This window comes from Gopherus flavomarginatus, chromosome 22 (genome assembly GCF_025201925.1).
Source record: "Gopherus flavomarginatus isolate rGopFla2 chromosome 22, rGopFla2.mat.asm, whole genome shotgun sequence".
Lineage (NCBI taxonomy): Eukaryota > Metazoa > Chordata > Testudines > Testudinidae > Gopherus > Gopherus flavomarginatus.
The window spans coordinates 9,708,392-9,727,582 of NC_066638.1; the positions used below are offsets into that span (position 1 = coordinate 9,708,392).

General features: G+C 50.4%; 1 protein-coding gene across 1 annotated transcript; it reads right to left on the reverse strand.

Annotated features, from left to right (window-relative positions):
* Nucleotides 1-545: 545 nt before the first annotated feature.
* TRIM63 (tripartite motif containing 63) lies at nucleotides 546-16,799 on the reverse strand. The gene is made up of 9 exons (XM_050931987.1): nucleotides 16,388-16,799; nucleotides 14,589-14,755; nucleotides 9,168-9,336; nucleotides 8,052-8,147; nucleotides 6,267-6,500; nucleotides 5,755-5,777; nucleotides 3,757-3,881; nucleotides 2,989-3,060; nucleotides 546-1,148 (listed from the first exon to the last, which is right to left on the reverse strand). Exons 1-9 carry the CDS (start codon nucleotides 16,544-16,546, stop codon nucleotides 1,138-1,140), a joined length of 1,056 nt encoding a protein of 351 aa, XP_050787944.1. The 5' UTR covers nucleotides 16,547-16,799; the 3' UTR covers nucleotides 546-1,137.
* Between the last annotated feature and the right edge of the window lie 2,392 nt (nucleotides 16,800-19,191).

Below are 19,191 nucleotides of genomic sequence, written 5' to 3' on the forward strand. Positions count from 1 at the left end.
AGGGTGTGTGTGATATTGGATTGTGTGTGTGTGTATATGTGTGTGTATCACTCATTAGATCCAGGGTGTGTGTGTGATATTGAATCATATGTGTGTGTGTGTGTGCGCGCGCATGCATCAGTAATTAGACCTGGGGTGTGTGTGATATTGGATCGGGGGGAGGGGATGCGTGTAACATTGAACACAGTGTATTTGTGCCTGCCTGTCTGAGTGTGAGCACGTGTGCACAAGCAGACCCATGACACATCCCAGCTGGCTCAGCAGGCTGGGCCATTGCCACGTGCCCTGAACTCTGGGAGCGGTGCCTCTGGCAGGGCAGCGCAACAGGAGAAGGAGGGGGAGCACTGTGAAAATATTTTCCATGGCTTTGCCTGAAGTCATTCTGGGATTTCTGAAAAAAACGTGCTGTATGCTTTCAGGGCTGCATCACAAGTGGCCGGGATTATGACTAGCCCACTTTCCTTCATTGACTCAGCTTGCGCCAAAGATCATTATTTAGCCAGGGGTCAAAACAAGCTCAGAACTTTCCACTAGTACAAACCACAGATAAGACCGGATCTACTTTATTGTGACAAAGTGCAACATCACCCCTAATAAATCTCTTGTGAGTTAGGACTATGCATTGCAATGCAGAACTTTCTCTTCAGCTGCCTCTTTCTAGTCCCCCCAAACCCTTTTCTTGTTACTTAAGTTACTTCTGTCTGCCAAGGTCTGGCACTCCCCACCGTGTATCCCCTACAGGTTGCAGAGAAACTCTTTAATTCCCAGAGTCAGCATCTTCAGTGCACGACGAACTAGTAAGTAAAGGAGATTTCTTTTCAAAATACACAAAAATTCAAAGTCCTGTTACAATTATATACAAAATAATAGAACAATATAAAATGTACGAAATATTTTAGTTTGCACCCATGTATAAAAGTGAGCGTCTGTGTGCTTCGGTCAAGTTTTCATCCTGAGTTAGCAATACTGTCGTATGGCCGGGAGGTGCCCGACCTTTTTTTCTTCAGCTGGGACCCCAGCCCACTCCTCCCGTCGCTCCCACGAAGTCAGAGCGTTTACACCCACCCCATTGCCCCCAATCACTCATCCCCTCTGCACTTGGGGAGTTTCTTCTGGCCGGGAATTGCTTCTGCTCTGTTACTGAGGTGCTGAAAGAGAGGTGGGAGAACAATTTCAGTGACGCTGATGGAAGGAAGAGATTGGGAGATGTGGACCAAGAGGAAATTCCTTCCTCTTCACTGAGGCAGCACAAGGCCCATGCCCCACTTAAGCCTTTTGGGGCTTCCACCCCTTCCCATAGGGAGAGTCTTCCATTGTGCAATAGATCTCGCTGTCAGGAAATGCCTTCAGCTGCATCCCATTGCTCCTAGTGCCAGCTCCTAACTCTGTTCTCCTTTTGCTCCTGGATACCTGGCCAATATTTGTGGACAGCACCACGTGCATCCTGAAGGTGAGCCATGGTGACTTTGAAAACCAGGTCTGCTGTCTCCAAAATACCACTCCAGTCTTGACCCTCAGAGAGAGAATGTGCACACATGTGCTTTAGAGTCATATTGTCTGCTCTTCACCTTAGTGTCCTGTTTACCTTGGGCCTGTGCAGCTTCTTGGTGGGAGGGGAAGTGGGGCATACATTAATTACACAAGGAAAGCAGGAGAGGGTCATCAGTCTCAGTGAGGGTGGAGGAGCTTTCTCTGTGCAGAGCTAGGATGTATCAGTTTGAGCCAGCAAGATTTTCAATCTCTCAATGAAACATACACTACAAATTCCTTCTTAAGAGAGGCGGGTGCTCAGCTGAAGCCTGATCCACAGTCCATTGAAGTCAACGGAAGACTCAGCCGATTGATGTCAACCGGTGTTGGATCAGGGCCTTGTGCTGTGGACTTATTTTCTGTCTCTCTCTGGTGAGAGCCTCACCAGAGCACAAAGAGTTAACACCTTATATGCTTTTCATTTCCCCTGGTCAAGGTGGGAGCAGTGCTGGGGAGCCGACAAAGAGGCCACAGGTATTTTAATTATGTTTATGAGATTTGGGATAACAATCACACATGCCAGGCAGCTAACCTAACTCAGAAGGGTTGTTACTATAGCCTGGGTTCCTGTACTGCTCATCCCTCATCACTAGGGATCATAGAACTGGAAGGGACCTTGAGACGTCATCTAGTCCAGTCCCCTGTACTTGTGGCAGGACTAAATATCTAGACCATCCCTGACAGGTGTTTGTCCAACCTGCTATTCAAAATCCCCCATGATGGAGATTCCACAACCTCTCTAGGCAATTTATTCCAGTGCTTAACCACCCTGATGGGAAGCTTTTCCTAACGTTCAGCCTAAACTGCCCTTGCTGAAATTTAAGCCCATTGTTTCTTGTCCTATCCTCAGAGGTTAAGAAGAACAATTTTTCTTTCTTGTAACAACCTTCTACATAGTTGAAAACTGTGATCCTGTTCCCTCTCAGTCTTTTCTTTTCCAGACTAAACAAACCCAATTTTTTCAATCTCTCCTCACAGGTCATGTTTTCTAGATCTTTAATCGTTTTTGTTGCTCTTCTCTGGACTTTCTCCAATTTGTCCACATCCTTCCTGAAATGTGGCGTCCAGAACTGGACACCATACTCCAGTCGAGGCCTGAGCAGAGCAGAGTAGAGCGGAAGAATGACTTCTCGTGTCTTGCTTCCTTAGCCACAGTACAGAGGAACCCCATTTATCTGAGCTAATTGGGACTGGGCCAAACTGGATAATTAGAAATTGGGATAATCCAGAGACCTTCGGCCCCGGGTGGTGGGGCTCGGGCTGTCAGCTGCAGATCGGTTAATACGGAGAGCCAGATAATGGAGGCTCAGATAAACAGGGTTCTACTGTATGTTTTTATTTTTTCACAAAATGTAAAAACTAAAGATCCTCTGTAAAAATGCAAATTCTGTGTTTCTCCGTGGCAACTGGATTTCTAGCATCCCTGCGCATCACAGACCTGCTGCGTTTTTAACTTACCATCCACTTTCCTTTCTTGAGACAACTCCTCTTCTGTTTCTTCTTCCTCATTTAACTCTTCCTCTTCCTCATCTCCAAGCAAAAGTAATGTGATTTAGAAAGCTGGAGCCCCACCCCTAGAACTGTATTTTCAACACAAGGGGCCACTTATAAAAGGCACCATCCAACCACAGCAAAATATTGTCTGTGCACTTAGGAACTAGGAGAGAAAGGTGTAAGCCTTGGGCTCAGTATGCACGTGAGGGAGTGGGCAGCATGCCAGGGTACTATTCCCGGCTTTCCCAGTAACGTATTGGCTAGCCATGGGTGGATCACTTTGCCGCTCTAGGCCTCAGTTTCTCTATCTGGTAAATGGGTATGATGCCAAGACGGAGCATTCCCGGTTGCTATAAACCATGGGCCCATTGACTCTGGTAATATATTGACTTCAATAGGTGTTGTTGGATCAAGTCCCAAATGAATAACAGACCTCAAATCTCACCAGCTAAGTAACTGGAATGAGTTGAAAGTGTTAATGCTGTAACTGACAGCAGTCTCCTCTATTCAAGAGGGGAAGTGATGTCTAGTGGGTAAAGCACAGCACTGGGACACAAGAAATCTGATTTCTTATTCCTGACCCTGACTTGCTGTGCGGCCTGGGGCAAGCCACTTCCCCGCTCCATGCCTCAGTTTCCCTGTGGGTTGTGAAGCTTAACTCGCTGGTGCTTGTAAAAGTGCTTTCAGATGCTCAAATGGAAGGGGCCAAAGCAGGGCACAATATTCTTATACCTGTTCCAAAGTCGATGGCCCTCAAGACTTCTGCTATGTCCTCCAGGTCTAGGGTGAAGTGATCCATATTTTCAAAGCCTTGCTCGATCTTCCCCAGACGGCCGCCTTTTGAGGCTTCCACAATCCTGGGGGCGATAGACATAGGGTTCGTTTCCTTACCTGTTGTTCCTCCAGAGGAGAGAATTACCTGCTCAGTAACTGCATGTTCTAGCTGGAAAAGATTATCCAGGGAGAAAGACCCAGGAAAGCCCTCTCTGAAATCCTCCGTCTCACGCAAGGTGCTTGAGAGATGTTCCCACCATCCCTTTGACCTCCACCACAGGGCATTGTATTAACGCCTGGCGAGTCCCAGCTGACTGCTCTAGACACCCTCTTTCAGATGATCCCCGGGGCACCCCCCAGCAATCATGGAGCCTGCATGCTGAGGGAGGGTAAATGGACTGCAGAAGAGATGGAAAGGCAGAAAGCTTTGGCCTCTGGAAGCAGGTGTAGTTCAACAGGATACACACCCTGTCTCCAGGTCACACTTTATCCCTTTCTGGGCTTTAGGCTTTATTCGTAACTCAATTAACAGCATAAAGCCCAAGCCACTGCTTTCTCCTGAAGCTTAGCTGGTCCTACGTTTCCCTACAGCATCTCTCTATCCAGACTGTACCTTCCCTAGGGCTTGTCTTCACTTGCGCCTGTTTCTCTTAAAGTGTGATTTTAAACCAACCTGGGTAAACTGATGCAGCCGCCTGTGTGGACACCCTGATTCTGGATTAAACTCGGTGTATTTTGGTGGAGCGAAATCAATTAGGGATCAGTTTAAGCTAAAGTGAAATTAGCGTCCCCACAACCTTTCGCACCAGCTTACCTAGCTCAGCTTAAAAAAGCAATTTAAGTGAAACCAGCGCAACTTTCTCTCATACGGCTGAGCCTTCCCGGAGATGTTCTTTTATATCCCAGTGGGAGCTCACATGATCCACCCACCGGTGTGACTCTGGAATAATTGTGCTGCCCCCTCTTGCGGACTTCCCGTGCCTGAGTCAGACAGGCTCACCAGCGGAGCTCCATAGCTAGGGCTCTACCAAATTCACAGTCCAGTTTGGTCAATTGCACGGTTATAGGATTTTACAAATCATAAATTTCATGATTTCAGCTATTTAAATCTGAAATTTCACGGTGCTGTGATTGTAAGAGTCCTGACCCCAAAAGGAGTTGTGGGATGTGTGTGTGTGTGGGAACGGGGGACACAAGGTTATTGTAGTAAGGTCTCGGTACTGCCACCTTTACTTCTGCTCTGTTGTTGGCAGCACTGCTGCCTTCAGAGCCGGGCAGCTGGAGAGTGGTGGCTGTTGGCCGGGATCCCACCTCTGAAGGCAGAGCTGCCCCCAGCAGCAGCGCCAAAGTAATGGCACGGTGTGGTATTGTCACCCTTACTGCTGCCTTCAGAGTTGGGCCCTCAGTCAGCAGCCGCTGCTCTCCGGCCACCCAGCTCTGAAGGCAGCGCAGAAGTAAGGGTGGAAATACTGCAACCCCCCTAAAATAACCTTGTGACGCCCCTGCAACCCCCTTTTGGGTCCAGACCCCCAGTTTGAGAAACGCTGGTCTCCCCCGTGAAATCTGTATAGCAGAGGGTAAAAGTGCCCAAAGGACCAGATTTCACGAGGGGAGACCAGATTTCAGGGACTAGGATGCGTCTTTCATGGCGGTGAATTTAGTAGGGCCCTATCAATTGCCTGAGAACCTGCCATTCTATTCCAGTCTCTTGCAGGTCAGAGAGGATCATAACAGAGAAACTTTACAGCAGCTCAGGATTTGCTTTCTCCTGGATTCTTTTTAAAGGACCCGGGTATTTAAACAGGAAACTGGAACCGGGCTGCTATTGGGAAGGGGTGCCGGTGCTAACCCCTGTTATTTTCTGGGAACAATCCTCGGGTGGATTTTGACGTTGCTGTAGAGTCTCAGACCGTGGCCCTGAAGCAGCAATTTAAAAATGCAACCACGGGGACTTACGTTTTAATGAGCTGCTTGGCATTCTGTGAAGAGAAAAAAGGAAAGGGAAAGAACAAGATGAGAAGCCAGTTACCAAGAAAGTGATAAAAGCAGCGCGTATGAAGCTGGCACCAGGTGTCGCATCGCCAGCGCTAAGCAGGGTTTGTCATACCAAGTGGGGGGCGGGGCTGTGATTTGAGGCCTTTGACTAGCAAGCTGCTACCCCCTCGGCCAGAGTTGATCACCCTTTCCAGCCGCTCTTGGGAACTCTAGGTTATTCCCTCTCACTGGGTTGAAAGCCCACTGGTCTCCCTAGAAACCCAGGCCACCAAGGGACACGCAGAGGCTGAGTCCTTGCTGAGGGTAAAGGGATGACACGGAGGGTCAAGGTTGGTGCAGGGCAGAGCTGATTTGGGCTGAGATGGGAGGAGACTGGGAGGCTGAATCTGACTTGTGGGATTCGGGAGGGTGGAGCAAACCACACTGCTAGATCCAGGCTCCATCCCTCCCTTGGCTGGAAAGGACCTACTCACTGTGAGAAAAATGGCCCCTCCTGTCTCCTCCAGGGACTGAAACGCTGTCTCCATCAGCTTGGTGGACTCCTCAAGCTGCTCTTTGTACTGCTGGATCAGAGCCTGCACCAAGCTGGTCTTTTCTTCCTGCTCCTTTGTGACCTTCTGCAGCAGTTCGTTCTTCTTCTCTTCCAGGATTGCAATGAGGGCGTTAATCTTCTCGCACAGATCCTGCTTCACCAGCCGGCCGTTGTCCTGCCAACGGATGAAGGGCATGAGCATCTCGAAGCAGAGGGGACGGGTACGCTCCCAGATCTCCCCCAGAGGCAGCCCAGCCGCACTGAACGATCCCAGCTGCAGGCATCCAGGGATTGCAAATGTACAGAGCTCAGATCCTGGGGAACCCCCAGTGGAACTCAGACCTAGCACTTGTCTCTGCGCACAGCAGTTTCCAGAGACTTCCTGCCACATGGCAATCCCTTAGATTCTCTTGTCGATGGTACAAATCTAGTAGCACTAGCAACAGGGGAAATGGAAACCAGTGGTGGAGACCATGTTCCTGGTGATGAGAGCAGGGCACTGGAAGCCAAGACTCGGGGGGTCTACCCTCCGTTCTAGCACTGACCCAAGACTGTAAGTTCTTTGGGGGAGAGAACATCGGTTTGTTCTGTGATCGCCTAGCGCCACATGGTCCTGGCACTCCTTGGTGCTACCATAACACAAGAAATAACAACTGGCTAATCCTGGGCAAGTCACTTTAAATGGGCCGTGACTCAGTTTCCCTGTCTGAAAAACAAGGCTAATAATGCCTCTTGCACAGGGAGGCGGGAGGCTCGGTTAACAAAGGTTTGTAAATGGCTTTGCGAGCATCACATGGAAGGCAGAATGCAAAATATTCCTGTTAACGTCAGCAGATAACCTTCCCCTGGAGCCTGGTAGTATTACTATAACCAGTTCCAAATATCAGATAATGACCGCAGTGTGACCGTCCCCTATTTTACCAACCTGACCCTTTAGAATAATGCTTTGCACGTTAATTGTGCTGAGAATCTCAGAGAATCATTCAATTAAACTACAGTTTTGTTAATTCAAATTTTGCAAAATGCTGTATGATCTAAGGGCCGGTGCCAGGGACAGGTGGTGCCTACAGTGAGCATGGAGTGATGATGTGCATGATTGGATGGGGTGGCATGCGTCTCACGGCTGTGTGAAGACCACAAAACATGGAGGAGGACTGATGGCCAATGGCTCGCATGTGTTGGTTACTGTTCATTGCGGCGTCATGGTTTGCACCATGGGAGAATGTATGTGCCTCTGACCTCCCCATCCTAAGAGCTAGGTGCTGGCCATTCTCCTTGTCTTACAACAATTTGGAGTGTCCACTGAAACCTGGGTAAGAATTGAATCCTGCCGCATTATCATCTTACTGGGGAAAGAGATACAGATGAGTTAAGTGACTTGCCCAGTGTCGCCCAATGAGTCTGTGGCATGGCTGAGAATGAAGCCCAGGAGTATCAACTCTCAGAACTTTGCTCTGATCATTAGATCCTTTACCCCTCCCAGAGCTGGAAAGAGAACCCAGGAATACTGCCTTCTAGTTGATGGCTCTAACCACTAGCTCCCCCTGTCCCCTCCTCTTTTGGGTAAAAGTCCTCCCATTGAATTAAACAGGATTCTCAGTCACATGGACTAAGGGGGAAGCTGCTCCTGACACCTGCATTATCTGTTCAAGGACATTGCTGGGGGTTGGATTTCGTCTCTGCCACTCAGATTTTGAAGGACTCTGTCATTTTTCCCATTCCTCACCTCAGTGGTTTTGCATGAGTCCTCCAGCTGGCTGATGATTGTCTGGACTCTGTCGTTCCCAGCCACCAGCATGGAGATGCAGTTGCTCAGCTCCATCTGTGAGAGGGGAACAGAAATAGATTTAACCCTTACCCTTCCGGGCACACGTGGAGGCCTGTAGAGCTGTCTGGAGACGGGGGGTTGGTGGGCCCCTACACTGAAGGCCAATCCCTTTTCAGGAAGAGGAGAGGTAGGAGAAGGGGGAGAGGCCTTGGCACTATCTGCAGGTTGAGGCTAGAGAGGAGGAACACACTCTCAACGCTGGGGATAAGTGTGCAGCAAGAAGAGCCTCGAAACTATCTCCATGTGGTGGGAGTAGAGCCAGATGGGCAGCCTGGACCATGCTGGGCACCTCTGGTCCTGTTGGGTGGGTGAGGTAATGGCACGAGATGCCGAAGGATCAAGGAATGTTAACAGTGGAGCTGGGAGGGAATCCTAAACAGCAGGAAAGGACGGTCCATGGAAGTGCATGTGGGGAGGAGAAGGAGGAAGGTTTGGCTCTGGGACTTTGTGACACAATGGCCCATCCTAACCCACCCAAATGGCCTGGATTCCAGTGAAAAATGGACATCTGTCTGCTTATGGCTCCTGGGCTTCTACCCCATTCAACAGGGAGGATAGTGCCCCGGTGGGGGAGATCTTGCCATCCATGGATCCCATCCAAGATACCCAAGAGAAGGCCTCAGCTCTTATGGGTCTGCTCATAGCTGTAGACACTGCTCTCTCGGGTACTGGCGCTGGGCCTTGCTCCCCGGCTCTCAAGTGACTCTAAATATAGACAGATGACTGCTTCACAATGGCAGCCCCCTCCACCTATTAATACCCCAGTGCTCAGCCTCGGAAGCTATTCCTGAAAGGCCCAGCTCAGCACATCACAGGTGCCAAGCAGGAGGAGCCCATCCCCTCAGAGATCTCATCTACATTCTAAGCGATCGGCTGTGAACCCTGGCTAAGGTCAAGGAGCCACAGGCTCTGGCCTCGCTATGGAGCGTCCAATTGAGGCCAGGCCAGGGTTTAGTACTGGTCAATGGGCTCCTTTGCCCAGGGAGAGGGAAGCAGCAGTGACCCAGCCAGTACCTTTTGCCCCTGGAAGACATTCTGAAGTGGTGCAACTTCGCAGTCTTTGTGAGCTCCGAAGACTTTGCACATGGAGCAAGTGGGCACCTCGCAGGTCAAGCAGTAGATGTTGATCTTCTCGTCTTCATGCTCCTTGCACATGGGATGGTTTCCTTTCTTCAGGGGCCTGCTGAAGACAGCAAGAAACCGGACAGGGTTTAACAACTTAGAGCGGCATTTAATCACATTTGAGCTGTGGCAGATTCAGATTGAAACACCCACCGGATGACGATAGGAACCAGAGACCAGGCTGTGGTCCATACAGCTGAAGAACAACCAGCACTGGCCTTCTGAGTTATAGGGCCAGATCCTGATTTAAGTTTCACCAGTGCAAACCCAGACTAGCTCCAGGGCAGTCACTGGGTTCAGTGGAGTTAATCTGGATTTACAGCTGTGTAATCGAGACCAGAATCTGGACTTCGCTTTGTACAGTGGAGTTTGGATCAACTCCCAACCCGTCTCTAATGTTACCCTTGTCAGTGATGTAATATTTAGAGCCAGTGCCGGTATGTGCCAGGATCTCTGACCAGCTTGCTCTGTCCAGGCAGAGCTCTGTATCTGATCACAGCACATGAACCCTCCAGGGCCGTCACTCCACAGCATGGAGACCATTTCTGGTCCAAGCGTCCCGTGAGAGATTTTACTGCTTGGGGTCAATCCCCAGCTTCTCTGCAGAGATCTGTTTAAACAGAGGACTCTCACCGGCTGCCACTTTCCAGCAAAGCATCACTCCATCACCCCACCACACGCCAGCGTGGCAACTGGGACCACAGACAGGCCTGTCGAGGGAAATTTGGGGGCCCACCCCCTTCCATGTTACATTCTTTACACAGACATTACAGACAGGTTTGGGGGCCCTCTAAGCTTGGGGACCTAGTTCAAGTGTCCCCCCCCTTCCCCTCCCACTAGCCATGACCACTGAAACTTCTGGGTCCATCAGGGTTACTGAGCCACTAATGGCTAGATCCAGGATTCAAGGATGATGTGAGACACCCTAATTATAGACACATGATGCACTGGCTCACTGTGTCCTCTTTAAGGCAAAACCTCTGGTGCTGCTGGCTCCTTACTTCCTTCTGCAGAAACCTACAATCTATTTAAACACAGGTGGTTGGCCAGGAACTTTCACCCACTTCCCCCCTTTTCAGGCAAGGTGACTGCAGCCAAGAGATCTTTAACAGGGAAGTTACATAAAGTCGCTCGGACCAACTTTCAGTGTGGGGAACCCAGAACGGTCCAAAATCACGAGTCAGACAGGCTGCCAAAAGTCCTGGGATAAAATAATTAGATTAGTGTGTGTGGGGGGGGCGGGGGGGTGTCTCAAACTTCACAGCTCTGCGACCCCCTTCTGGAAACAAAAATTACGGCACGACCCCAGGAGGGGGGACTGAAGTCTGAGCTCACCCGAGCTCTGCTGCCCCAAGCTGGGGGGGCCAAAGCCCGACCTCCACCGTTCTGGGCAGGGGGCCTGTAGTCTGAGCCCCACCACCCAGGCCTGAAGCCCTCCGAGCTTCGGCCCCGGGCAGCGGGACTCAGGCTTTGACCCTGGGTGGTGGAGCTCGGGCTTCAGCTTCAGCCCCAGCTCCCAGCAAGTCTAACGCCAGCCCTGGCGACTGTATTAAAATGGGGTCACAACCCACTTTGGGGTCCCGACCCACAGTTTGAGAACTGCTGCGCTGGTGCTTTTGTTGGCTGCCTGGGTTTGAGCATTTAGGGGGTCACATTTTCAAACTTTTCTCTGCAACCAGGAAGGTTAGAAACTTGCTTTTTAAAAATAAATTGAAAGCTGAGAGTCTCCTATAATCTCCAGGCTCCAGGAGCTGGGCCTCTAAGAAAAATACTGGGTAATGCGCGACTTGTGATACGATCATGAGATGTAGCAACTCTGCAACTTGGACAAGTCACTTTGCATCTCTGGTGCCTGTTTCCCCTGCCTCCATGTGTAGCTCCTGGTTGGCCCAGTGGGAACTCAGAGCCTTGGTTGCTGCAAAGCCAGCATTCATGTCGCACTCCCTGTCAGGACCCAGCCCGGGGCGGGGAAAGCGAATGATCCAACCAGCGGACCAAATTCGGTGATGAATCCTGGTCACATGCCACCTGAGGCATGCTGTGCACATGGTAAGAAGTGCTAGGATAATAATAAGCATCGTGGGGGGATATGGTAGAGGTCTATAAACTGACTATAAACAGGTCTATGACTGTGGTGGAAAAACTGAACAGAGAAGTGCCATTTACCCTTTTCTACAATACAAAACCAGGGCTCACCTGACGAAATTAATAGGCAGCAGGTTTCATACAGACAAGAGGAAGTGGTTTTTTCATGCCATACACAGTTAACCTGTGGAACTCATTGCTAGGGGATGTTATGATGGCCAAGAGTATAACTGGGTTAAAAAAAAAAAAAAAGGACCGGATAAGTTCATGGAGGATAGCACCATCAGCGGCTGTTAGCCAAGATGATCAGGGATGTGACCCACTACTCGAGTGACCCTAAACCTTGGACAACCGGAAGGCAGGGGTGGATCACTCCAGAAATGCCCTGGTCTCCCTGAAGCTGTGGTCTTGGCCACTTTCAGAGTCAGGGCCCTTGGCTAGAAGGTCTGGCCCAGTATAGCAGTTCTTGCGTTTTTAAGTGACGACGACGAACAGAGCCGATCACGGTGGCATTGTACTGGACGCTGTTCCACCTCATCACCTAGCCTATTACCATGGCCCTACTTTTATCCTCATTTGGCCAATTACTATCGGTGTCACCGTGCTCATATCCAAGCCAATCTCAATTCTTTTCTCAAGTAGGAGCTTGAGGCAAGGGGCCAGACAGACCCTCAGCTGGTGTAGATTGGCCCTGCTCCATTGACTGCAATGGAATGATGCCAATTTGCAGTAGCTGAGGATCTGGACCAGGATATCACATGCTTCGCTACCCCTGGCTGTGTTACAGCTCCTGCATTTTCTCCCTCCTCTCTGCAACGTGATTTTAAAAGGAGCAGTCAGGCTGATCTGGGCATGATCTGTTCTTTATCCAGAGAGTTAGCTCCATTACTTCACTATTGGAACTAGATTTAGCAGACATCCCCCAAACCCTTTTAAAATAAACACTGGTACCATATTTGCCCCCCACATAGCACCTGTCTCTGTCTCCATGACTTCCAAATAATCTTGCCAGTGATTCAGTGAATTCATCTGTTAATTCCTTGAAGGCCTTGGAATCCATATCTGCACCTGCTTACTTATAAATACTCTCTTTTTCCTATTCCCCTGCCTGCATGTGTTATCAGCACCTACATACCGAGTCATCACTTCCTGGCCATTCATGCCTTCTCTCGCTGTATATTTCTGGTTTAGATCAAGTTTTAAAAATGTAGAGCAGGTCCCTGGAATCATTGCTGATTTCACCCCCTTCCTTGTTTATGAATGGATCTATTTTCTCTCTCCTGTAAATCCTGATCGTATTCCCTTTAACCAGCTATAAACCTGCTGTCATTTTTTCTCCTATGAACTGCCAGTGACTTTACATTCCTGGTTGGTCTCCTCCCCACTTCTCCAACTAGCACAGAACCTTTCCTTCCCTTCAGACCACTGAGCAAGCCCTGCTGAAGCCCCGGTGGCAATTTCTGATTCTTTTTATTATTCATTTTCAGGGGAAGGCTGCATGTGGTCTGGGGTGCACAATGGAACCTGATCTCTGACTGGTCCCTCTAGGTGCTAAAGTAACACAAGTAATAAGGAATCATAGGAATCTAGCTTTCTTCTACAATCCCACGGCTTGGTTTGTCTTCTGCTGCAGCTTAAGGCTGGTGAGATTTCAATGTAGCTAATATTTGTTTTTCTTAAATAATATATGTTAATATATGTTTTTCTTAAAGCTTCTGCTGCCAGAATCAAGAGATAGCATGAGAATCTTGGCTTTTATAACACTCTCCTGCCCCACCACTAGGTTTCTAGGGCTTGTGATTGTGGAGAAGAGCTGAGTGCATTCCAACAGCTCTGAACCGAGCAGGCAAATAACAAAGACCAACCATCTATTTCTGGGGTTCTCAAGCTAGGGGTCGGGACTCCTCAGGGGGTCATGAGGGTTATTACATGGGGGGGGTCACTCGCTGTCAGCCTCCATCCCAAACCCCGCTTTGCCTCCAGCATTTATAATGGTGTTAAATATATTAAAAATGTTTTTAATTTATAAGGGGGTTGCACTCAGAGGCTTGCTATGTGAAAGGGGTCACCAGCATAGATGCCGACTCTGTGGGTGCTCTGGGGCTGCAGCACCCATGGGGAAAAATTGGTGGGTGCTTAGCACCCACCAGCAGCTCCCCGCCCCGCCCCAGCTCACCTCCGCCTCTGCTCCGTCTCCAGCTCCTCCCCTGAATGTTCCGCCAGGTCCTGCTTCTCCCCCCCCTCCCTCCCAGCGCTTGTGCCGCGAAACAGCTGTTTCACGCAGCAAGCCTGGGAGGGAGGAGGGAGGAGAGGGAACACAGCATGCTTGGGGGAGGAGGTGGGGCTAGGGCAGGGATTTGGGGAGGGGTCCAATGAGGCAGGGAGTGGCAGAGTTTGGTTGGGGACTTTGGGGCAGGGGTGGAGTCGGGGCAGGACTGGGGACGCAAGCACCCACCGGTGCAGAAAAAAGTTGGCGCCTGTGGTCACCAATACCAAAGTTTGAGACCCACTGATCTATTTCCTCTCCCGCCCCTCAAATCATGAATGTTTCAAGGCTTGACACATGATTTTTGACTGGGGTTGGTAGTACTGAGTTACTCCTGATTACACTGCAGTAAAAGCAGAATTAGGCCCAGGAATTGTCCTGCTTCTTCCAAATCCACCCTGCTCATCATTTTTCTGAAATCCCCAGAATTTGCTCTCTTGAAATCCAACCGTGTTGCACTGCCTTTCTCTCCAACTCCACTCCTTTGCAGAGGGAGATCCCAGGAACTCAGTAGGACCAAGCTTTGTTATTGCCACAAGCTCTCACTCAGCTGGTTCATTTGCTTAAGGCAACTGACTGGCTGCTAGAGAAAGGAGAGTTTCTTGCACAGGGTGGGTCAATAGTGAAGGTTGGGATCCATGGATCAAATATTGGTGGTGTCAAATGACTCTCTGGTCAACCTGTGACATTTGATTTGCTGTGGTTTGGTTGAACATGGACTGGGGGAAATGATCTGGATTAGTGCAGGCTGGATGTGTGAGCTCTGTTTCAATGTGGCCATGAGGGCGCTCTGCCTGGGAGAGCTGGATGAGTGCCAGGAAGAACATGAATTGAATATCCTTCATCCCTGAGAAGTTTTCCCCATTAGCTCTTACCAGAAAGAACCTGTGAAAGATCCTTCCACCCCAGCTACTGAGAAACACTAGGGCTGGACAATGCAGAAAGACGGGAGCCTGGCTAACCTGGAGTACTCCTGTTTGTAGATGTCAATGATGTTCTCCACCAGGAGGTTCCGCTGCAGGCCGTAGACTCCGTGCCGGTCCAGGATCACTTCGTGACGGCAGGAGGGGCAACGAAAGCGCCCCCCGGAGAGGGTGGTTCCCCGGCTCTGCCAGTATGGGTTAGCAGCCTGTGAGTATCACCAGCACAAGGTCAAAGGTCAATGTCTCCCCAGACACACAAACACTCGCAACAGCCTTAAAACCCCCCCATTGCGTAGTCGGAGACAGTGACATGGACTCATTCAAACACCACCCCTGTCCCCTCAGCATTTCCCCTGGGACCAAACATACATTCCTGCAGTGCCCATCACCAGAGGGTCTCATATCCCATAACACTTTGTGTTCATATAAGCCCCTTCCATCAGAGACTCTCTAAACACTTTATGATCAATGAATTAAGGCTGACAAAAGCCCAGTGAAGGCCGCAAATACCATCTGCATTTACAGCTGGGGCACTGGAAGCAAAGCCAGATTAACGAGATTTGCCCAAGGTCACCCAGTAAGTGCAGGGCAGATCTGGGAATAGAACCCAGGAATCCTGGACCCCTGCTTTAGACACACCCCTACCCCTGCCCTTTAGAAAGGGCTCTTAAGAGCAGTGTTAGTATGTTTCCCTATTGCGCAGGGGGATGTTGTGAGGTTTAATTCATTAACGTTTTAAAAATGCTTTGAGATCCTCAGATCAAAATTTGTTCCATGGAGTGTAAAAAGGTTTATTCATGGACCAGATCTCAGGGTCCTGACCCACTTCTCCACTGCTCTGCATCTTCTGGGGTCGCTTATACCTGCGGGGAAAAAGCCATCCCATCAGAATTTCCCTCTTGCACTAGCAGGAGCAGGCTTCATTGACCACTCACAGGCAAGAACAACAGCATCAGGTGCACGGCAGCGGAGAAGCCAACTTTTTTTTTGCGGAGACAAAATTCCCACTGAGGGGTTTGCACTGAATGAGACCTTGACATTCTGCCCATTCTCCTTACAAGTAAATAGAGGTCTGCACGTGGGGGAAGTGCCCTTTCATGAACCAACCGTTAATTATAAACCAGCTGGGACAGCCCCCAGCTCCCTGCACAGCTTCCCCCATTCCCGGAGTTGTACAGGGCTTTGGGAAGCCTGCATCTCTCGAGTCCGTTCCAGCAAGCCGGGTCTGATTTCACCCTTCCTGCCTGGTTTTCTCCTGCTCTCTCTTTACTGCTGGGAACATTCAACACTAAACGCCACAGCTCAGCAAGATGGGGGCCAAGGAGTCAGTTTTATCAGCTGGCTCCTCCCCTGTCTAAGCAGAGACTCTCACAGCGGCGGAGAAGGGTCCATTCCGGAACCGTTTGCCAAGCGAGGCTCAGATGCCATAGTCCCAATCCAACTCCCATTGAAGTCAAGGGGATTCTAGCCCAACACACACAGTGAGAAGCCTCAACCACTTCTGATGGACAAGCACAGCCTAGAAGAGCTCAATCTACAGAAATTCTGGCTCGAAGTGCAGGTCTACCTAGAATCAGGTCTATCCCCACCCGGTGTCGGTGTCCACAGTTCTCAGACCATCCCCAGCCAGGGACCACCCATGGGTGACTGGCCATTCCAGCCACTTCCCAGCCCCCTCCCTCTCTCAGTTCTCCCTCAAGCACACTCTGGCTTTAGAAGTTTGATTCCCTGCGAATACGCTGTAGGTTTCACACAGCTGTCCAAGAATTCCCACCTTTGGCCAGGCTGCAGGAAGCAGCCCGGCGTGGTGCCACAGGTTCCGTTTGTGAGGCACTGACCTGGAAGATGTCACTGGCACATTTCCGACATAGGTTGTGCTGACAGGGAAGGATGACCACTGGCTTGGTGAACATTTCCAGGCAGATGGGGCAGATCAGCTGCTTCTCCAGGTTCTCCATGGGGTTTGAGTCTCGGATAATGCTGGACGGATAATCCATTGTGCTGGTCGACCTCTCCAACTTATATCCCACTGCCGGCTCCTCCTGGCTCGCTGGCAGCCCCTCAGTAAACTGTCCTGGCTCTCTCCTGGCTTCTTCAATGGGACCACATTCCGAGCTCAGCGTCTTGCTCCTTTCCTAAAGGCTCCTGCCTTTGTCTCCTATCACTTTCTATTTATAATTTATCTCAGGGTCACATGTGTTTGTGAAGAGGTCGAGTTCCCAGCTGCAATGCCTGTCACATGTGAGAATGAGCAATCGCCCCTCCAGAGAGCGAGAGGGCTGTAAACAGGGCCGAGGACAACCTGTTCGGGGCTGGCCACAGCTACATTTCCAGGGATTTTGCGGTGTCCTTCCGAACAAAGAAACTGGAGCCGTAGCTGTAAACAGATTCATCGCCTTCCTGAGCCCCAGCCTGTTCTCAGCCTTCTGTATCACACAGGGTTAACCGTGAAAACCCTGCTTGCTCCAACATCCTCCCTGTTCTCAAATACGGCTTGATCCCTGCTCAGCATCACAGATTTCCACACAACCCCCTCCCAGCTCCCCCAGTCTCTGATTGCTATTCCTCTGAGTTTCACAGCTAGGGCCGGCTTTAGCAAGTGTGGGGCCCAATTCAGCCGGGCCCCGGCAGGGATGACTCACCCGGCAGCGCTCTGGGTCTTTGCTCCGGGTCTTCTGCGGCACTGACGGACCCACTGCCGAAGACCCGGTAGGGAACCACCCGGTGAATACACCCCCACACACACACATCCGACCCCCACCCATGTCCTGCCCCCGACTTGCCCCCACAGCCACCCAGCCCTGCTCAGCTTCAGTGGGCCTTGCATCTTCTCTGCTCCTCGGGCATCTTCATGTACTCCATGAGTGCAGGGGACTGGACTAAATGATCTCGCAAGGCCCCTTCCAGTCCTACAATTCTAAATTCTGTTAAGCCTCTTAATGCCAGTTAAGCATGTCATAGCTTTATAGACCCTCTGCAATCTTGCTATCATTAATGCAACACACCACCACCAAAGATCACTACCCAGGGTGTATTTCAATTGCGCAGCACACCGGGAACCCTTATTAATATCAATTTTACAGCTCCTCCAAGCCGCTTCCTCCTCTCATACTCTCCCCGGGTTTTGTCACCACGTTGATCAGCTCCCACCCCGAAGATGATGCTCACGTTGTCATTAGTCATGTTCTCTCTATATATACACATAACAGACTGCAAACTCTTCAGATCCAGGGTCTTCTCTTAGACATATCTGTGTGTTTTTAGTGTGCCAATCACTCTATTGTCCTGGCATCTGCGAAGTGCCTGGCTAGCACTACATAGTCCACTTCCCCTGGGTAAATAGCAACAAATCTGCATGTACTTATCAGTGACTCCCAGAACACTTTAACAAGGCCAGCTGGGCTGTTATGCATATCCCCAATTCTTTAGCAGAAGGGCTTGTGCATGGCAGGTGACTCACTGGAAAGATGATAAGGAGAATCCAGGGACGGGAGTGGTCCCACCGTGCGTTTCCACACAGCTCTGGAGTGAAAAACATCCTGTTTACCTTTCAGTGAAAACATGGCTGGTCAGATGGCTGGTGCAAGCAAAACGTCCCCAGGGCAGAGTCATGGGTAGGAGAACCACGGGAAAAACAAACTATATTTAAATGGGACTGGGGGCACATGGGCCAGGAATAGTCGTCTGCATGTTGAAAATCTCCTCCTCTCCCATGTTGGATCGATTCCCTGATGTGCCTGTAACCCCAGCTACCTGGCGCACTTCCCCAAGATGCTCCGGTCATGCCAGAATTGGACGTGGCCCACCAGTCTCGTGCAACGGCAGGTGAAACTAAGCTCTTGCTCTGCTCCTGGACAGCACAGTGTCCACTGGCACTTTAACTGCCAGCCCCATGCGTCTGGCTAGAGTCACAGTGGTTAAAACAGCTCCCAGCCTGCACTAGGGCTCCGACCACTGGAAGGGCGGCACGGCTGACTGTAATGGCAAGAAAGGCCTTGGCAACACGAGCCTATCTGGCACTGCTGAAAACTGGGACATTCGTTAGCTGCAGCTAAGGGGCACAGTTGCCAACTGTCACATGATAAATAAGCCCCTCGACTTTCACAATAAGCCCCAAATCAAGCTAATCCCATTTCAAAACAAGGCCAAAACAAGCCAATCCCTACGAAGCCCAACACTCTATGTGTCTAGATCCCCCCCGGTGTGCAGTCTGGGACTGTGGTGGGGCCTCTGTGCACCCCTGACTCTCCCTCCCCTGACCTCTGATTGCCCCCCCCTTGCACCTGCTCGCCGAGAGCCAGTCAAAAAAAGAAGCAACAAGCTACAAGCCAAAAACAACTCCCAAGCCAGTGAAGCCAAAAACAAGCCCAATTTCTGCATTTTTTCCATGTCCGCTGAGGGGCCCTTGAAAGAGATGCCTGGGGGGTGGTGGGGAGAGACAAACCAATCTGGCCATTACACTCGATAGAAGCAAAGGCCCAACCCGTGGGCACACATGGCACACGACTTTGGGGAAGTAAGAGGCCACCCTTAGAGAAAACAATTAAAAATGAGCATAGAACTGGCTTAAGAGGAAAGATTAAAAGTGCTGAGTATGGTTAGCTTGGCTCGGTATCAGCTGAGGGAGGGACTAGGTTGCCAA

Excerpts from the sequence above, each read along its gene's own strand:
- TRIM63 (XM_050931987.1), bottom strand. The coding sequence starts at position 16,546 with ATGGATTATCCGTCCAGCATTATCCGAGACTCAAACCCCATGGAGAAC. Across the intron at positions 8,148-9,167 it reads ATGTCTTCCAGGGGCAAAAG|ATGGAGCTGAGCAACTGCAT; the intron begins GTACTGGCTGGG and ends CCCCTCTCACAG. Across the intron at positions 3,882-5,754 it reads GCCAAGCAGCTCATTAAAAC|GATTGTGGAAGCCTCAAAAG; the intron begins GTAAGTCCCCGT and ends TATCGCCCCCAG.